The sequence below is a fragment of the Lepus europaeus genome, chromosome 2 (assembly GCF_033115175.1).
Source record: "Lepus europaeus isolate LE1 chromosome 2, mLepTim1.pri, whole genome shotgun sequence".
Lineage (NCBI taxonomy): Eukaryota > Metazoa > Chordata > Mammalia > Lagomorpha > Leporidae > Lepus > Lepus europaeus.
The window spans coordinates 70,132,584-70,152,056 of NC_084828.1; the positions used below are offsets into that span (position 1 = coordinate 70,132,584).

At 41.4% G+C, this 19,473-nt stretch overlaps 1 protein-coding gene across 3 annotated transcripts in view; it reads right to left on the reverse strand.

The window, feature by feature from the left end:
• Window positions 1-19,473, reverse strand: part of CCDC191 (coiled-coil domain containing 191) — a 122,898-nt gene that overhangs the window by 93,406 nt on the left and 10,019 nt on the right. For all 3 annotated transcript variants that reach the window (XM_062208422.1, XM_062208412.1, XM_062208404.1), the window contains 3 exons: window positions 14,031-14,172; window positions 8,890-9,033; window positions 2,669-2,847 (listed from right to left, as the gene is read on the reverse strand). In XM_062208422.1, the coding sequence (XP_062064406.1) occupies window positions 2,669-2,847; window positions 8,890-9,033; window positions 14,031-14,172 (465 nt within the window). The remainder of the gene's footprint in view (window positions 1-2,668; window positions 2,848-8,889; window positions 9,034-14,030; window positions 14,173-19,473) is intronic.

A 19,473-nucleotide genomic window follows, 5' to 3' on the forward strand; every position in this document is an offset into this window, starting at 1 on the left:
TTTTAAATGAAGCAAATGTAGAGGATGTCCTAACATTCTAGGATTGATCTGCATCCTGGAAAAGCTGAGAATTTAATGATTCTCAACAATGATCCCAAATTCTGTATTCATATCTATTCAAGATTTCATACCCATGAGGTTGTTCAAGGAGCATATAACTGCTTTTACTTTGGCCCTGTCCATATTCTAATTATAATTTAAGAAAGAATAGGGATACTTTTTGGAGGATACATTGTGAAGGACAGAACAGTGATTTACTGCCTTGAAGTACAGCACAACTCAATTCACTTCTACCATTATTTAAATATACTAGTAATTCTGAATCGTCTTTGGAAGTTAAAAACATGAACATTGTAGATCATTCTGAATATAAGCACATTCACTTTTTTCAAACCTATTATTTCTATATTAAGATTTGTTTATTTATTTGAAAGGCAGAGCAACATATAGGGAAAACACACACACATACAGAGAGGTTTTCTTTCTTTTTTTTTTTTTTTTAAGATTTTTTTTATTTATTTGAGAGGTAGTGTTACAGACAGTGAGAGGGAGAGACAGAGAGCGAGGTCTTCCTTTTGTTGGTTCACTCTCTAGATGGCCGCAATGTCTGGAGCTGCACCAATCCAAAGCCAGAAGCCAGGTGCTTCTTCCCGGTCTCCCATGCGGGTGCAGGGGCCAAGGACGTGGGCCATCTTCTGCTGCTTCCCAGGCCATGGCAGAGAGCTGGATTGGAAGTGGAGCAGCCAGGACTAGAACCAGCACCCATATGGGATGCTGGTGCTGCAGATGGAGGATTAACCTACTGCGCCATGGTGCCCGCCCGAGAGGTTTTCTACCTGCCAATTCATTCCCCAAATGGCTGCAACAGCCCAGCTCCTCTGCATTGAAGCAAAGAGCCCAAATTCCACCCAGCTCTCCCACATGCGTGGCAGGGGCTCAAGTACATAAGCTACCTTCCATTGCTGTCCCAGGTGCATTAACAGGGAAATGGATCAAAACTGGAGCAGTCCATACTCCAACAGGCACTCATACAGGATGCCAGTGCCACAGGTGGCGGCTTAATCCACTATGCCACAACATTGGTCCCAAAACCTATTATTCCTATTTTTAATTTTTTTTAAGATTTATTTATTTGAAAGTCAGAGTTACAGAGACAGAGAGATCTTCCATTTGCTGGTTCACTCCCCAAATGGCCACGATGGCTGGGGCTGGGCTAGGCCAAAGCCAGGAGCCAGGAACTCCATCAGGGTCACCCACTTGGGTGGCAGGGCCCCAAGTTCATGAACCATCCTCCATTGCCTTCCCAGGTGCATTAGTAGGGAGCAGGACTGGAAGCAGAGCAGCCAGGATTCAAACTAGTGCTCTGATACAGAATGTGGGCATTGTAGGCAACAGCTTAGCCTGCTGTGTTACAATGGTGGTCCCAAAACCTATTATTTCTTTAGAGGTTTGAAAAGCTCTGAGTTAAGGAATGGTCCTTCCTCTCCTGCTTTTCTTAACATCACCCTTTTCTTACTCTCTAAGTGTGGTAAGACTTCCAGACAATGGCCATATATCTTATTGGACCTCCTCTCTTCCCTTTCATCAAAAATCCAAATCAAGTTAATACTTTTTTTTTTGACAGGCAGAGTGGACAGTGAGAGAGAGAGACAGAGAGAAAGGTCTTCCTTTGCCGTTGGTTCACCCTCCAATGGCTGCCACGGCTGGCGCGCTGTGGCCGGCGCACCGTGCTGATCTGAAGACAGGAGCCAGGTGCTTCTCCTGGTCTCCCATGTGGGTGCAGGACCCAAGCACTTGGGCCATCCTCCACTGCACTCCCGGGCCATAGCAGAGAGCTGGCCTGGAAGAGGGGCAACCTGGACAGAATCCGGCGCCCCGACCGGGACTAGAACCTGGGGTGCCAGTGCCACAAGGCGGAGGATTAGCCTATTGAGCCGTGGCGCCGGCCAAGATAATACTTCTACCCCTGTTTCTGCAACTTTGCCAATGCTGAGTAGGCATATCTTAATGGTATAAGCAGTGATTTTCAAATTCAGTGTAATAAAAAGATAGCACACACATGTATAGGTAGTGATGCCAGTACAGTCTTAGTTCTGGACATATGGCAAAGACTAGGTCATTCTGATTCCTTGAAGGTCCCAGGGGTTTTTTTTTCCTATGACCCTTAATTGCCTTTGGAGAAGAGAGTTCCCACATGCCTTCTAATTCAAAGCAGTTGAATAGATTTAATTCAGATCTGTCCTCCTTTTCAAATGATAATCACAAAATCAGTTTATTTCAGTTGTCTTAAAGAGAATTATCTTTATAATATTCACCAGAATATTCATGATATTAATATATTAATGTCACAATTTAAAACCAAATTCAAAACAATGCAACCTACATTTATAACAGGAAGTACCACATTCAAACTAATAAAATTTAGTCCAACACTACTGATGAAAATCAATTATTCTTTCTTTGGTTATTTCCCAAATTGTTTCCTACCCTCAGTTTATGAGAATTATTTTTCTTCTGAAGTTCTTATATTTTATTTTTATTCTTTCTAACCAAACCACAGATGGTACCCTTTTTCATAATAAAGCCTAAATCTTTATTTAAGCTTATTAAATGTGTTACACAAAGACTGCTTCCTGTTATCCATTTTAATTTTGTTTTTCCCTCCCACCTGCTTATGTCTCATCTCCATGGTAAGACGAGGATCCTTCTGCTGCTTCTTGTCTTGGTTTTCCTTCATTCCAAGATCTTCCAGCATCCCAGAATCCACCACTTCTTTACGGAGCAGATGGTCTAAAAATTTTTGAACAGTGGTACTTTCCTCTTCTTCCTCCAAATAACTACATAAATCTGAGGGAAAGAAATGAAAAAATGGGGAGGATTAAAAAATTTAATTTTGGTAATAATATTCATAGTTATATAAAGAATTCTGGTGTAAGAAAAATAGAAGACTGTGAATACTCAATAAATAAATGATAATGCCAACAGGATGTGCAAAGCCCTCAGTGATTACCTTCAGCTAAGAGGCAACAAAACTCTATTTACAGGGAATTGCCTTCACACAAGTCACTAACGACACCTTAACTGCCAAATCTATTTTATTACTTCAATCTAAACAACCTTGAGAATTCTCTGCTTTAAAACCAAAAAGCTTTATTGTAGTATAATTAACATATAATACACTGGAAATATTCAAAGAATATGATAAATTTTGACGGCATATGTCAGTAAAACCATGCCCATAATTAAGATAATGAGCATGTCCATCAACCCCCAACTGTTCTCATGCTGATTTGTAATCTCTTCCTCTCACTCCTCCCTGTACCTTCTGCCCTACTCCAGGCAAGTACGAACTGCTTTCTATCACTATAGATTAGTTTGCATTTTCTATAATTTCATATAAATTGAATAATTGTTTCTATACTCTGTTTTCAGTCTGGTTTCTTTCAGTCAGCGTAATTATTCTGAGAGTCATCTAGGTTGTGTGTATCAATAGTTTATTGTTTTTGATTGCTGATTAGTATAGTATTCCACTGTATGGACATACCACAGTCTGTTCATTCACGCATGTGATGATGGATATTTTGAATTTCTTTCACATTTTGATATTACAAATAAAGCTGTTATAAACATTTGTGTACAAGTCTTTATACAAACATATGCTTTCTTTTCTGTTGGAAAAATGCCTAGGAGTGGAGTGGTTGATTTATATGGAAAGTATATGTTTAACTTTTAAGAAACAAACTGTTGTACAAAGTGGTTATAAAGTTTCACATTTCCAACAGCAGTGTGAAAATGTTCTAGTTCCTCTATATCCTTACAAGTACTGGTATGGCCAGTCTTTCAAATTTAAGTCATTTTAAGAGAAATGCAGTGTTAACTTATTGTAGTTTCAATTTATATTTTTCCTAATAACTAATTATACTGAACATTTTCCTTATTGATATCTTTAAGTTGTTCAATATGGAATAAGGTGTAATGGGTACAGGTAAATAAACAGGGTGATTTGGGATGTGGTTGACTAAGGGCACCACAAACCTTTCTAGCCATAGACTTTAGGGGAAGTGGACCTCATTATAGTTAATTAAATACTGGAATCTCCTAACACAATGCTTTGCCTCTTTCAGTTTCCAGACAAATGTTTTGCAGCTACTCACCCATGCAGAACATGCTGTTAGTTTTACCTATGTTAAGATCAAGCCATCAATTCCCCTTTATCATGTTTCTCACATTTGAAATTTATAATTTAAAAAAAAATCTTTTTAAAAAAAAATTTTTTTTGACAGGCAGAGTTAGAGAGAGAGACAGAGAGAAAGGTCTTCCTTTTTCCATTGGCTCACCCCCCAAGCCGATCCGAAGCCAGGAGCCAGGTGCTTCCTCCTGGTCTCCCATGCGGGTGCAGGGCCCAAGGACTTGGGCCATCCTCCACTGCACTCCCGGGCCACAGCAGAGAGCTGGCCTGGAAGAGGAGCAACCGGGACAGAAGCCGGCGCCCCATCTGGGACTAGAATCCGGTGTGCCGGCGCTGCAGGCGGAGGATTAGCCAAGTGAGCCGAGGCGCCGGCTTAAAAAAAAAAAAATCTTGTTGGGGTTGGTGTTCCGGCATGGCAGGTAAAGCTACCACCTGCGATGCTGGTATCCCTCACGGGCACCAGTTGGTGTCCCAGCTGCTCCACTTCTGATCCAGCTTCCTGCTAATGGCCTGGAAAAAACAGTGTAATATGGTCCAAGTGTTTGGGACCCTGTCAACCATGTGAGAGACCTGAATGAAGCTCCTGGCTCCTGGCTTTGGCCTTGCACAGCCCTGACCATTGTGGTCACTTGGGGAGTGAACCAGTGGATGGAAGATTTTTCCCTATCTCTTCTGGACTTTCAAATAAATAAATAAACCTTAAAAAAATTACTATTGAACCCATGACCAGTTTCAGTGTTTGGTGTGTACTCCTGAGCCTCTGTCTCTAATTCCTGATGTGTTATTTGTTAGGCTCTTCCAAGCAGTTACCCTTTCTAAGCCCCTCAGAAATCCTGAACCATCTTCATTTGGGAGGATGATAGTTCTTCAGATGTTCTTTTGCTATATCCTCATTCTATCGATAGGATAAACTCTCTCCTTTTTCCTCAAACGCTGTTTTCATTATTCTGATTTGGCACCTCTGGCAAGGATCAGACAGTTGATAAACCACATATTATTGAAAGTGGGGTACTGAAGTCTCTACCTAGTATTATTGAATTGTCTCTCCAATTTTGTCAGTTTTTTCTTTTTCTATTTTGCAATTCTTTTGTCAGCTACATACATACTTATAATTATTAATGTTTCTTGATGAGTTGACCATTGTTCATTATAATACTCAATTTTTGTCTCCTGTAACAATTTGTTTTTATCCTAAAGTCTATTTTTTCTGATAGTGCCATCATTCCTGCTCTTTTTTGGTTTCTGTTTGCTAGGTGTATCTTTTTCTATACTTTTATTTTCAACTTATTTTTGTCTTGGATATAAAGTATGTCTCTTCTAGATGGCTATGGTTAGTCACATATTCTGCCAATCTGTTTTAGGATTGGAGAATTTAAATCCATTTACATTTAATACATACTTAATAAGTGAGTTTACATTTGTCATTTTGGTGGGGTTTTTAAGATTTATTTTATTTATTTGAAAGGCAGAGTTACAGAGAGAGAGAGAGACAGAAAAAGAGATCTTCCATCTGCTAGTTCACTTCCCAAATGGCTGCAATGACTAGGGCTGGGCCAGGTTGAAGCCAGAAGCCAGAAGCTTGTCTGCCACATGGGTGCAAGGACCCAAGGACTTGGGTCATTTTCAGCTGCCCTAGCAGAGAGCTAGATCAGGAGTAGAGCATCTAGAACTTGAACCCATGCCCTTACAGCATACTAGCTTTGCAGGAGGCAGCTTAACCCGTTAAGCTACAATGCTGGCAGATGTATAGAAGACAAACAGTCTTCTATACATCTTACATAATGCCCTTTATTAAAAAAAATGCCCTTTATCAAGTTACAGAATTTCCTTTCTTTCACCATTTGTTGAGAGTTTTTATTAGGAATGGATGTCCGATTTTGTCAAGTGCTTGCCCTGTGTCTACACAGATAATTATATGTTAATATTTTTGGTGAACATACTTTTATATTTTATTTTAATTTGAGTGTGTGTGTGTGTGTGTGTGTGTGTGTGAGAGAGAGAGAGAGAGAGAGAGGGAGAGAGAGAGAGAGAGATCCCACATGCTGGTTCACTCCCCAAATGCCTGCAATGGCTAAGAATGGGCTAGGCCAAAGCTGGGAGCCAGGAACTCAGTCCTCAAGGGTGGCAAGAACCCAACCTTTTGAGCCATCACTGCTGCCTCCCAGGGTCCACTTCAGCAAGAAGCTAGAGGCAGAAGCCAGAGCTTGGTATCAACCCCAAGTACTCCAATATGGGGTGCAGGTGTCCCAAATGGTGTGTTAACCTATGCAAATGTTTTTCAGTAGTTTCATGATATTTTTATTCAATATTTTGATTTAAAAAATATATCAGAAAGATAGTGGAGGCCTGGCATGATACTAAATGATAATGGACAATGTAAGTAAAAGGATTTAGAACTAGATCTATTACCAATAAAGTTTCACTATATTCCATATATTTGTTTCAGAACAAAAATGAAATATTAAAATACTTAAATTTAATATTAATAAACTAAAAAAAAATCCAGAAAACAGCAACCAGAATGACAAGGTCTAGAAACCATACAGAATAGTAGAGGGGCTGGCGTTGTGGTGCAGCAGGTTAAAGCCCTAGCCTACAGCGCTGGCATCCCATATGGGTGCCAGTTAGAGTCCCACTGTTCCACTTCCAATCCAGCTCTCTGCTATGGCCTGGGAAAGCAGCAGAAGATGGCCCAACTCCTTGGCCCCCTGCACTTGCGTGGAAGACCTGGAAGAAGCACCTGGCTTCAGATCAGCTCAGTTCTGGACATTGCAGTCATTTGGGGAGTGAACCAGTGGAATGGAAGACCTCTCTCTCTCTCTCTCTCTCTCTCTCTCTCTCTGGCTCTACCTCTTTCTGTAACTCTTTCAAATAAATTAAAAAAAAATTCTTAAAAAAAAAAAAAGAATAGTAGAGGGTAGTAATACTACTTAATCTTGGAACATCAAAATAGATAGGGGTCAGATACAGTTCCAACTCCCATAAAATTATAAAAAGACTATTAAGACAGAGAATATTTTATTTTTCTATTGTACTGTAGAGTAAAAAGTTATTGGGAGAAAACAAAAAACCCTAATTCTTCTAAGTAAAGGAAAATCCAATGAGCATTAAAGCCTCCTAACAGCTCAATGGACTCCTCTCAAAGTGCAGACTCCATCCAGGAGAAGGTATCCAGGCAAATATTCCATCACTACATGGTAGGGGCACTGTAGGAGCTCTGGCTGGGCTGATAAGGAAAGTAGATCAGACTAGGACACATTAAAGGATTCTGGTGTTGTGCCACAGCAGGTTAAGCCGCTTCCTGCAAGGCCAAGATCCCATATGAGCACTGGTTTGAGTCCTGGCTGCTCTACTTCCGATCCAACTCCCTGTTAATATGCCTGGGAATGCAGCAGAAGATGGCCCAAGAGCTTGGAGCCATGTTAGCCATGTGGGAGACCCAGTTAAAGCTTCTGATTCCTGGCTTCGGCCTGGCCCAGCCCTGGTGGGAATGAACCAACAGATGGTTCTCTCTGTCTCTCCCTCCTTCTCTGAAACTCTGCCTTTCAAATAAATAAAATAAATCTTAAAAACAATTCAAAAGATAAGAGCTCATAACTTTGTGATCCTCAAGCTGAGGATTTTGTAGAGTTATTTTGCAGAGTCAAGGGGGAATGCTACCAGGTGGATTCTCCAAGGATGCTTGAATCATGCATAGGAGCTGCTCCCATCATTAACACACTTACCTCTATACTCACAGGAAAAACCTCAGACCTTGAAAGCATTTAAGAAAACCTCAGGGGGCCGGTGCCATGGAATAATGGGTTAATCCTCTGCCTGCGGCACCAGCATCCCATATGGGCGCTGGTTCAAGTCCTGGCTGCTCCTCTTCCAATCTAGCTCTCTGCTATAGCCTGGGAAAGCAGTAGAAGATGGCCCATGTGCTTCGGCTCCTGCACCAGTGTGGGAGACTGGGAGGAAGTTCTTGGCTCCTGGCTTCGGATCGGCACAGCTCCGGCCATTGTGGCCAGTTGGGGAGTGAACCAATGGAGGGAAGACCTGTCTCTCTGTCTCTTCCTCTCACTGTCTGTAACTCTACCTTTCATATAAATAAATAAAATCTTTTTTTTTTTTTTAAAGAAAACCTCATGGGACTGGCATTGTGTAAAGCCACCATCTACAATGCCTGCAACCCATATGGATGCTAGTTCATATTCCAGCTGCTCCACTTCTAATCCAGCTCCCTGCCAATGGCCTCTGAAAAACAGCAGAAGATGGCCCAAATGTTTGGGGCCCTGGAACAGCCAGGGCTGGGCCAGGTTGAATCCAGGAGCCTAGAACTCAATCTGGACCTCCCATATCAATGGCAGGGACCCAAGTACTTGGGTCATCATTTATAGACTACTAGGTTGTATATTAGTAGGAATGCTGGAATTGGAAGCAGAGTTGGAATTGAACCCAAGTACTCTGATGTGGGACATAGGCATCCAAGTAATATATTAACCACTATGCCATCTCTAAAATATTTTAATTTAAAAAAAAAACATGAATTTACACTTAAATAATTTACATTCAATCAAGAACAACTAAAACCAGTAATAAAACTAAGGAAAACACAGAAAAGTCAAATAAAATTTCATTTATTATTCAAAACAACTAAAAACAGTTTTTAGAGCCATTCATTAGATGCTGAAGTTTGGAACAATCAGATATGTTCTTACCGTCAAACTTGTTGTACTTCCAGTGACTACCGGCTTCTTCCATAGGAGTGATACTCAACACAGTGTTTTCAGAATCACCTTCTCCATCACTTGCTAATTCTTGTTTAAGTTTGGTGTCTAACCAGTCATTGACCAGCTCCTGAGCTATCAATAAAACAAAAACATCTTTTAAATATTTTAACTGCTTTAGAGACTTTCTTCATCCATTGTTTTCATTCATTTGATAAATATTAACTGTCACATATCACCTACTGTTATAGGTTCTTGGAAGATAGCTGTGAGTAAAACTGGAAAAATAACCCCTCCCACCATGAAGCTTAAATTCTAATTGAGGAAGAGAGATAAAAAAATAAGGGAAAATAAAGTAGGGAAAGGAAAAATGAAATATAGTACATGGAAGATGGGCGCTGAAGCTTTAAATTGGGTGGTCAAAGAAGGCTTCACTGAGAAGATATTTGAACAAAAAAGAGAGTGAAGGAGGGAGTCACATGGATATATAAGGGATATTATTCTAATGCAAAGGCCTTAAGGTAGAAATGACTACAGTGTTGGAGAAATAGCAAGGAGGCCGTGTAGCCGCAGAGAGAGGGGAGAACAGCAGGAGATGAGGGGAAGAGGATCAGGTTTAGGGAAGCAGTAATCAACAGGGGGGAGTTTTGCCCCATAGTAGACAGATGGCAATGTCTGGAGTCATTTATTTTTGACGACTTATTCATTTATTAGAAAAGCAGAGTTATAGACAGAGAGAGAGGGAGAGAGAAGGAGAGATCTTCCATCTACTTGTTCACTCCCCAAATGGCCACAATGGCCACAGCTGGACTAATCCAAAACCAGGAGCTTCTTCGAGGTCTTCCATGTGGGTGCAGAGGCCCAGGCATTTGGGCCATCTCCCACTGCTTTCCCAGGCACATTAGTAGGGAGCTGGATAAAAAATGGCGCCAGTTCAAGTTCTGTCTGCTCTAATGTGGGATGCTGGTGCTGCAGGTGGCAGCTTAACCTGCTATGCCACAGTGCTGGCCCCCAGAGTCATTATTTTAAAAACCTTTACTTATTTCAGAGCCAGAGAGATGGAGACTGTGCATCCACTGGGTCACTCCCTAAATGCCTACAATGACTTTGGATGGAACCAGGTTGTAGAGCAAAGCCAAAAGACCTAAAGGTCTTCCACATGGGTGGCAGGACCCAATCACTTGATTCATCATTGCTGCCTCCCAGAGTCTGCATTAGCAGGAAGCTGGAGTCCAGAGCTAAAGCCAGGTATTGTAGCCTTGTGCTCAGAGGAAAAAAACCTCAGACCCTCCAATATGGGACCAGGCATCTTAATTAGTATCTTAATCACTAGGACAAATGCCCACCCCAGAGCCATTTTTGTTTGTCACAACTGGGGAAATGAAATTAGTTTCTAGTGGAGAGGGGCCAGGGATGCTGTTAAACATCCTGCATTCACAAGGATAGCCCCTCACATTAAAAAGAATCTAGCCCAAAATATGAAAAGCCATGAGGTTACAAACTGCCTTCTTTAGAGTCTTGAAATCATTCAAGGTTCTAAGGCTTTTACTCTGAGTGCAATGGGAGGCCATAACCAGGAAGGTTATGAGCAAAAAATTGGCTTACATTTTAAGAGGGTCACTTTGATAGACTCTGGGCAATGAGCATAGAAGTAGGGGACACCAACTGGGAGACAACTGCAATAATCTAGGACAGAGGTGAGGATGGCCTGAACCTGGAATAGAGATAAAAAATGGTCACGGTCTAGAAAAGAATGTTTGGAGTTGGATTTGACATGATTTGCAGATGGACTGGATATGGGATATGGAAAAAATCTACAAAGATTTTTATATAAGCAACTGCAAGGACAGAGATGTCATTTATTGAGATAGGGAAGGATAAGCAGATTTGGAGAAAAGATCAGGAATGCAGTCTTCGATGTGTTAGGTTTGAGATGCTTATGAGACATCCAAATAGGGATGTCAAACAGGCAGTAGCTCTGCATTCAGGGGAGGAGTCCAAGCCAAGGAAATAAATATGGGAGATTTCAGGAAATGTTCATGGAAAAGTTGATTTTCACAAAAAAAGTTTTTAAAATCAATATATATAAATGGTTTTCAAAATTTTCAAAATGGAAAATGCATATGTTATGAAAAAATGCACATATTTCAAAAATTCTTTTGCATCAAAACTAACTTAAGTTTTAGTTCCATTTTCTATTAACTTTTTGAAATATTCTCATACAGATAAAATTTAAAGCTGTAGCACAGATCACCAAAGGAGGAAAGTAGATAGAGAAAAAATTAAAGAACTAGGCCTGAGGAACTCTAGTATTTAGGAGTTAAAAACATAGGATAGGGGCTGGCATTGTGATGTAAAGGTTTGGGCCCACTGCCCCCAACACTGGTATCCCATATGGGTGCCAGTTCAAGTTCCAGCTGCTCCATTTCTGATCCTGCTCCCTACTAATGTGCCTGGGAAAGCCGTGAAGATGGCCTAACTCCTTGGGCTCCTGCACCCAAGTGGAAATCCAGATCAAACTCCTGGCTTCGGCCTAGCCTAGCCCTTGCCATTGTGGCTATTTAGGGAGTAAGCTAGAGGATGGAAGATGTCTCTCCCTCTCTCTCTCTCTTTCTCTCTCTCTCTGTATAACTTTGCCTTTCAAATAAATAAAAATAAGTCTTGGGCCAGCGCCGCGGCTCAATAGGCTAATCCTCCACCTGCGGCGCCGGCACACTGGGTTCTAGTCCCAGTCGGGGCGCCAGATTCTGTCCCGGTTGCTCCTCTTCTAGTCCAGCTCTCTGCTATGGCCCGGGAGGGCAGTGGAGGATGGCCCAAGTCCTTGGGCCCTGCACCCGCATGGGAGACCAAGAGAAGCACCTGGCTCCTGGCTTCGGATCAGCGCGGTGCGCCGGCCACAGCACGCTGGCCGCAGCAGCCATTGGGGGGTGAATCAACAGAAAAAAGGAAGATCTTTCTCTCTGTCTCTCTCTCTCACTGTCCACTCTGCCTGTCAAAAAAAAAAAATCTTAAAAAAGAAGAAGAAGAAGAAGAAAACATAGGGAGGAGCTAGGAAAGCTTACAAAAGCTGACTAGAAAGGAGATTCCATTGAGGTAGGAAAAAAATCAGAGTGTGACACCCTGAAAACCAATTTTCACTTGGATTTCTTTCCTAATGATATTGAGAAAATCTTTTTTTAAAAATATAGGTATGGATGGAGAGGAACATCTACTTTAGCATTACCTTCATCATTGCTATTATTATCAAATAGCACCTATGTGTAGGGCATGGGGTGTTCAAAGAAGTACTACTTAGTTCATTTTTGATAATATGTTCTTTTGTCTATTTTATCATTTGCTTCACCATTGTTGTTATCACTGTTACCTAGTTATTATGAGGCTGACGCCAACAGATAAAATAGGGGGGAAAAAAGAATCACAGCAGTAGAGATTAAGTGTAGAAAGTATACTAGCAACTAACATTCTTAGCTTTCAGAGGAAGTCGAAGGAGGCAGATATTTATTGAATAACTGTGTAGAATACATAAAACATTTATGTATATAACTTATATGTAAAATAATTCAGTTCTACTCTATGCCGTTCATAGCAAACAGGGGTATGCTATGTAGTGCCTCCAAAAGAATAAAGGAAACTTCCCTGGGAGGGTTAAACTGTAGAAATACCCCCACAGCGGTAGAGAGGAAAGGTACAGACTACCTTAAGCAGAATTTCTCAAAGCACATTCCTCAGGACACTAGTTCTTGTAAGAGTATTCATAGATTTGGCAAGGGGAGAACAAAATGATATAAACCTTTGAAAATCATCTTCCATCCATACACTAGTACCTCCTAATGTGGATCGCTAGTTTCCCAGGATAATAATAGGCATTTCAGGATACAAAGGAGTGCATGGTCTAAGGAAGTTTGGGACATAAGGTGTGTAAATGTTTCTTTTTAACTGCAGGAATTTTCAGAAACCTTAACAGGCTAACATGTACTGTGCATCCCTAATGAACTGGGGTACACCAAGACAAAGCCTAACAGTTTCAGTCCAACACACAAGACCAGTCACTATCACTGCTTACCCAGAACTGCACAGTGGCCTGTGCTTTCTTATTCTCCCATATAATCCATTCTTCATTTAATTTTTCAAAATGCCCAGTTAGACTTGTGGTTAAAATGCCTCAATGCTGTCCTAATTCTAGCCCTCCTCCCCAAGGTTTGTAAGGCCCTATGTGATCTGTCTTCTGTTCACTCTTGTAAACTCTTCTCTAGTGGGAAGCTCCAGCTGTGCAGTCCCCTTTCAGTTCTTTGAGCTCACCAAGTATGTCTGTGCTTTAGCTCTTGACATATTTCCCTCTCTCAGGGATGCTCTTCCCCGTCACTGCTCAGCTGCCTCTTTGCTAGCCTGGCCCAAACATGAATGACTTAGGACTACCTAATAATTCTTGTTTCATTTTCTTTAAAATGCCATGAAATAATGGTTTTGCATCTTTTGTTCATTATCAGTACCTCCAGTGCCTAAAATAGTACCTGGCACAGAGGAAGAATTAAGTATATAGATGTTGAACAAATGAGGAAGTAAAACAAATGTCTGGAGACATAAATAATCCAAATGGGAATTGGCTTGAAGGATAATCTGACTCTGCTCCTACCTCAATGACTTCTTCCTAGTCACCTTGCTAGTTCCTCCTGATCCCTTTTATCCCTAAATGGCAGAATTCCTTGGGGCATCGTAACTAAAATAACAATCCTAGAGAGTAAATAAATGCTTTTGGGAGACAGAAGTTAGACGGGTTTTAGAGTCTCTTCATAAGGAACCAAATTGATTTATAAACTAGTAGTTAAATTATTTGCACAATACCAGATCAATTTAATGTGCTACTTTCTCTGCAATAGAACTAATACTATACTGGGAGTCAAACAGCCTATGGATGTAGTGGGTTCTGTTTCAAAAAACAAAATGTGCCTTATGTATGCTCTTACTTGTTTATATTGGAATTAATTCCAGAGCAAATTAGATTCAGGGCAGTAGGATTAAATAAAAATTAAGAACAAGAGTAAGAAATCTTCCATTATGCATTTTCAAATACATTATGGATTATACTTTAAGAACTGTTAACACTACAAGGGAAAAAAAAAGCCTTCTCTCACCTTCTGCATAGACTTCATCATGATCTTCTATTTGCTCAAATGTTTCCAAATCTGGGATTTGGCCCCAAAGCCTTCTTTGTAAATCTGGATTTCTGGCAGAAAATGCGTCTGAAACTGCAAATTCTGAGGCCTCCTCCACTCTCTGCAATGTCAGAGGAAAAAATTCCATTAAGATGACGACTTTGTTCACAAAGAATTTATCTCCTATTTAAGAATCTGGTTTTCTACCAAGATTCTTCAATTTTTTAAAAGATTTACTTTATTTATTTGAAAGGCAGAACTACACAGAGAGAGGGAGAGAGAGAGAGAGAGAGAGAGAGATCGTCCATCTGCTGGTTCATTCCCCACATGGCTGCAATGGCTGGGGCTGGGCCAGGAACTTCACTTGGGTCTTTCACATGGGTGCAGGGGCCCAGTGACGTGGGCCATCTTCTGCTGCTTTCCCAGGTACATTAGCAGGAAGTTGGATGGGACTCAAACTGGTACCCATATGGAATGCCAGCATTGTAGGCTCAACTCATTATGCCCCAACACTGGCCCCCACTGTTTCATTTCTGAAAGCACTCTGAGGTTTAAACATCCATGCTAAACAAGTTTTTGATTTCACATTTATGAGGGTACTTCAAAAGGTTCATGGAAAAAATGAAATTAAAATGATTATTTTGGTGAAAATAATTTTTGAAATCCATGCATAGTTTTTTGATGATTCACATTTTCCATTGACTTTTTGCTCAAAATAATGAAAGTATTTTACCAAGTTCTAACACGTGTTCACAAGGTTTACATTTGAAAAAAAAATTATTTAGGCTTTAGATAACTTTTATTTAGGGCATTAGTAATGGGATCCTCAGAGCTGGGTATTTTATTTCAAATAAAAATATGATATTTTAGTAGTTTCTATGCCACTAAGGACTTACATACAAATGTGAACCACAGGCAGATTAAATACAACTTTTTCAGTGTCCTACTCCTGAAAGAAACATCCCATCATATATTAGGAAAAATACAGGTTCTATAAAATTGTGATAAACAGTCAATGTTTATCTGCAGTCATTCAAAATGCTGTATTCACAGTTAAAAGTCTAGTAAAAAACATGACCAAATTCATGGGAATTGAGGAAGAGAACTGGAGATGGTCAGACTTAGCATTACGATTTACCAGCACAAATATAAAAGAATTTATTTTACAACAAAATCTCTGACTTTCTCCCTTCCCACATCCTTGATCTTCCCTGTAGGCTTGCTGTATTCCCAGTCTTCTTATTTTTTTAAAAGATTTATTTATTTATTTATTTATTTATTTATTTATAAGGCACAGTTTACAGAGGAAGAGGGAGACAGAGAGAGAGAAAGATCTTCCATCTGCTGGTTCACTCCCCAGATGGACTGCAAGAGCCTGGGGCTGGGCCAGGCCATAGCCAGGAGCCAGGAAATCCATCCTAGTCTCCCACATGGGTGGCAGGGGCCCAAGCACTTAGGCCATCTTCTGCTGCCAGTAGTACTTCTGCCAAAATTTGCCATGAACTTTACTATCTAAGTATCATAGATATCATATACCAAGTTTAAGTTAGACAGAAGAGAGGAATTAAGTTGAAAAGTCAAGGGTAATTTGAAAAATATGTAAAAAATAGAATATACAGGAAAATATATGAACAAAAAAAATTCCATGATCTCACAGAGTCAAGAAAATATCGGCCGGCGCCATGGCTTAACAGGCTAATCCTCCACCTTGCGGCGCTGGCACACCAGGTTCTAGTCCCGGTTTGGGCGCTGGATTCTATCCCGGTTGTCCCTCTTCCAGGCCAGCTCTCTGCTATGGCCCGGGAAGGCAGTGGAGGATGGCCCAAGTTCTTGGGCCCTGCACCCGCATGGGAGACCAGGAGAAGCACCTGGCTCCTGGCTTCGGATCAGCAAGATGTGCCGGCCGCAGCAGCCATTGGAGGGTGAACCAGCGGCAAAAAGGAAGACCTTTCTCTCTGTCTCTCTCTCACTATCCACTCTGCCTGTCAAAAAAAAAAAAAAAAAAAAAAAGAAAGAAAATATCACTGCTTCTTATGAGGTTACTCTGTAGAGCTATTTTCCCACATTATTTCTCACGGCCCCTAATGTGTTCAAATTTATGTTGGTACCATATGTCATTTATTGGACTTATGGTTTGTACTTAATCATTTCCTTCAGGTTTTTAAATTCTAATTAAAATGAATTTCACAAAAGTCATGGGTGCCTGCTTTTGTATATACATAAACTTACACAGAAATAATATACAAATAAATTAATCCATTTTAGTTTTTTAAACTAACACTGACAAAAAACTAAACAAAAATAGAAATATACACTTGACTTAGTTCCTCAAGCCATGAGTGAAAGAAATAACCTTAGCTGGGATTTGTAAAGGAGAATAGAGAGCTTAGGAGATATGAGGAAGAACACTGATCTGGAGGCAAAGGACAGAGTCTGGATCTGACAAAGACAAATGTAATGACAAAGATTTCCTTGGTTCTAACAAAGCAAGTATTTAAAATCTAACTTAAAAGTAAGATTTTGGTCGGCGCCGCGGCTCACTAGGCTAATCCTCTGCCTTGCGGTGTCGGCACACTGAGTTCTAGTCCCGGTTGGGGCGCCGGATTCTGTCCCGGTTGCCCCTCTCCCAGGCCAGCTCTCTGCTGTGGCCCGGAGTGCAGTGGAGGATGGCCCAAGTCCTTGGGCCCTGCACCCACATGGGAGACCAGGAGGAAGCGCCTGGCTCCTGCCTTTGGATCAGCACGGTGCACCGGCCGCAGCGCACCAGCCGTGGCGACCATTGGAGGGTGAACCAACGGCAAAGGAAGACCTTGCTCTCTGTCTCTCTCTCACTATCCACTCTGCCTGTCAAAAAAAAAAAAAAGTAAGATTTGATTTTATTTTTTTGGCAGGGGTGGGCTGGAGGGAACTACCAGACAACAGTAAGGATTAGAAATAACCTCTGACATTGCTGGGGAATCTGAACTTAAACTGAGGACTGCACAAATCCTTTGTGTGGTCCTTGGGAGAGAGTGGATGAATATTGTACCTACTGGGGCTAGCACTCAGGCACTGGTCTCCATGGAGGAGAGGAGCTCAGCTGAGCAGAATAAACCTCCATTCTGATTAAAAAAAAAAAAAATAGAGAGATTTACCATACCAAACCTGGGTGTGTCACTTTAGGCATCCCTTTAACCCTGGAGAAATGAACAGAGCTCTCTGGTCAAACCCACTACAAGACTCTAGAGATTCACTGAAAGCAGACATTCCACTTATCTACAGAGTCATAGTACAATGATAAAAGCCACCACAGGGAAAAAAAACAAACCTAAAGAGTATCTCCACAAATGCCAAAAACAACAAACGCACCAATCCAAGAAACAAGAAAAAGTAAGACAACATGACACCCCCAAAAGAACATGACACTTCAATACTAGATTATGAAGATAAGATGGAAGAAACACAAGAAATGGAATTCAAAAAGTGATCATAAGATTACATAGAAGTAATCCAAAGCAAATGCACAAAGAACTAAAATATATGCAGGACATGAAAGAAAATTTCTCCCATGAAATTGAGATCTTAATGAGAAATCAAAATGAAATGAAGAATTCAAAAGAGCAAATAAAAAATGCAGTGGAGAGCCTTAACAACAGAATTCGTGAAGCAGAAGAAAGAATATCGGACTTAGAAGACAAAGCACAGGAAAGTATATAGTCAAACCAAAGACAAGAAGAGGAAATTAGAAAAATAAAAAACACATTGCTTCTCGGCCTTTTGGCTAAGATCAAGTGTAGAAAAATAAAAAACACTGTTGGGAATCTACAGGATACTAAAATAAACCCAACATATGGATTCCAGGAGTTCCTGAAGGCATGGAAAGAGACAAAGGATTAGAATGCCTTTTTAGTGAAATAATAGCAGAAAACTCCCTGGGTTTGGAGAAAGAAAGGGACATGCAAGTGCAGGACACACACAGAACTCCCACTAGACATGACCAGAAAAGATCCTTGTCATGACACACTGTAATCGAACTCACCATAGTAAAACATAAAGAGAAGATTCTATAATGTGTATAAGAGAAACACCAGATTGCTCTCAGAGGATCTCCAATTAGACTCACAGCAGATTTCTCATCAGAAACTCTACAGGCTAGGAGAGAATGGCGAGATATAGCCCAAATCTTAAGAGAAAAAAACTGTCATCCCAGAATATTATACCATGCAAAGCTCTCATTTGTGAGTGAAGGTGAAATAAAGACCTACCATAACAAACAGAAATTGAAAGAATTTGTCACCACCTGTTCAGTCCTACAAAAGACGCTTAAAGATGTATTGCACATAGAAACATGGTCATCAATATGAAAGAAGGTAAAGGAAGAAAATGTATCAGTAAAAGATCAAATGAGGCCGGCGCCACGGCTCACTAGGCTAATCCTCCGCCTTGCGGCGCTGGCACACCGGGTTCTAGTCCCGGTCAGGGCACTGATCCTGTCCCGGTTGCCCCTCTTCCAGGCCAGCTCTCTGCTGTGGCCAGGGAGTGCAGTGGAGGATGGCCCAAGTGCTTGGGTCCTGCACCCCATGGGAGACCAGGAGAAGCACCTGGCTCTTGCCATCGGATCGGCGCGGTGCACCGGCCGCAGCGCACCTACCGTGGCGGCCATTGGAGGGTGAACCAACGGCAAAAGGAAGACCTTTCTCTCTGTCTCTCTCTCACTGTCCACTCTGCCTGTCAAAAAAAAAAAAAAAAAAAAAAAAAAAAAAAAAGATCAAATGAGAGGCTGGCGCTGTGGCGTAACAGGTAAAGCAGCCGCCTGCAGTGCTAGCATCCCATATGAGCACCAGTTCGAGTCCTGGCTGCTCCACTTCCAATCCAACTCTCTTCAATGGCCTGGGAGAGCAGCGGAGGATGGCCCAAGTCCTTGGGCCCCTGCACCCACATGGGAGACCTGAAAGAAGCTCCTGGCTCCTGGCTTTGGATCAGTGCAGCTCTGGCTGTAGCAGCCAACTGGGGAATGAACCAGTGGATCGAAGACCTCTCTGTCCACCTCTCCTTCTCTCTCTGTGTAACTCTGACTTTCAAGTAAATAAATAAATCTTAAAAAAAAAAAAAAAAAAGGATTAAGGGGCCAGCACTTTGGTGCAGTGGGTTAAAGCCATGGCCTGAAGTGCCAGCATCCCATATGGGCCCTGGTTCTAGTCTCAACTGCTCCTCTTCCAATCCAGCTCTCTGCTATGGCCTGGGAAAGCAGTAGAAGATGGCCCAGGACCTTGGACCCTTGCACCAGAGTGGGAGACCTGGAAGAAGCTCCTGGCTTCAGATTGGCACAGCTCCGGCCACTGTGGCCATCTGGGGACTGAACAAGCAGATAGAAACCTCTCTTTCTGTCTCTACATCTCTCTGTAATTCTGTCTTTCAAATAAATCTTTAAACAAAAAAGATC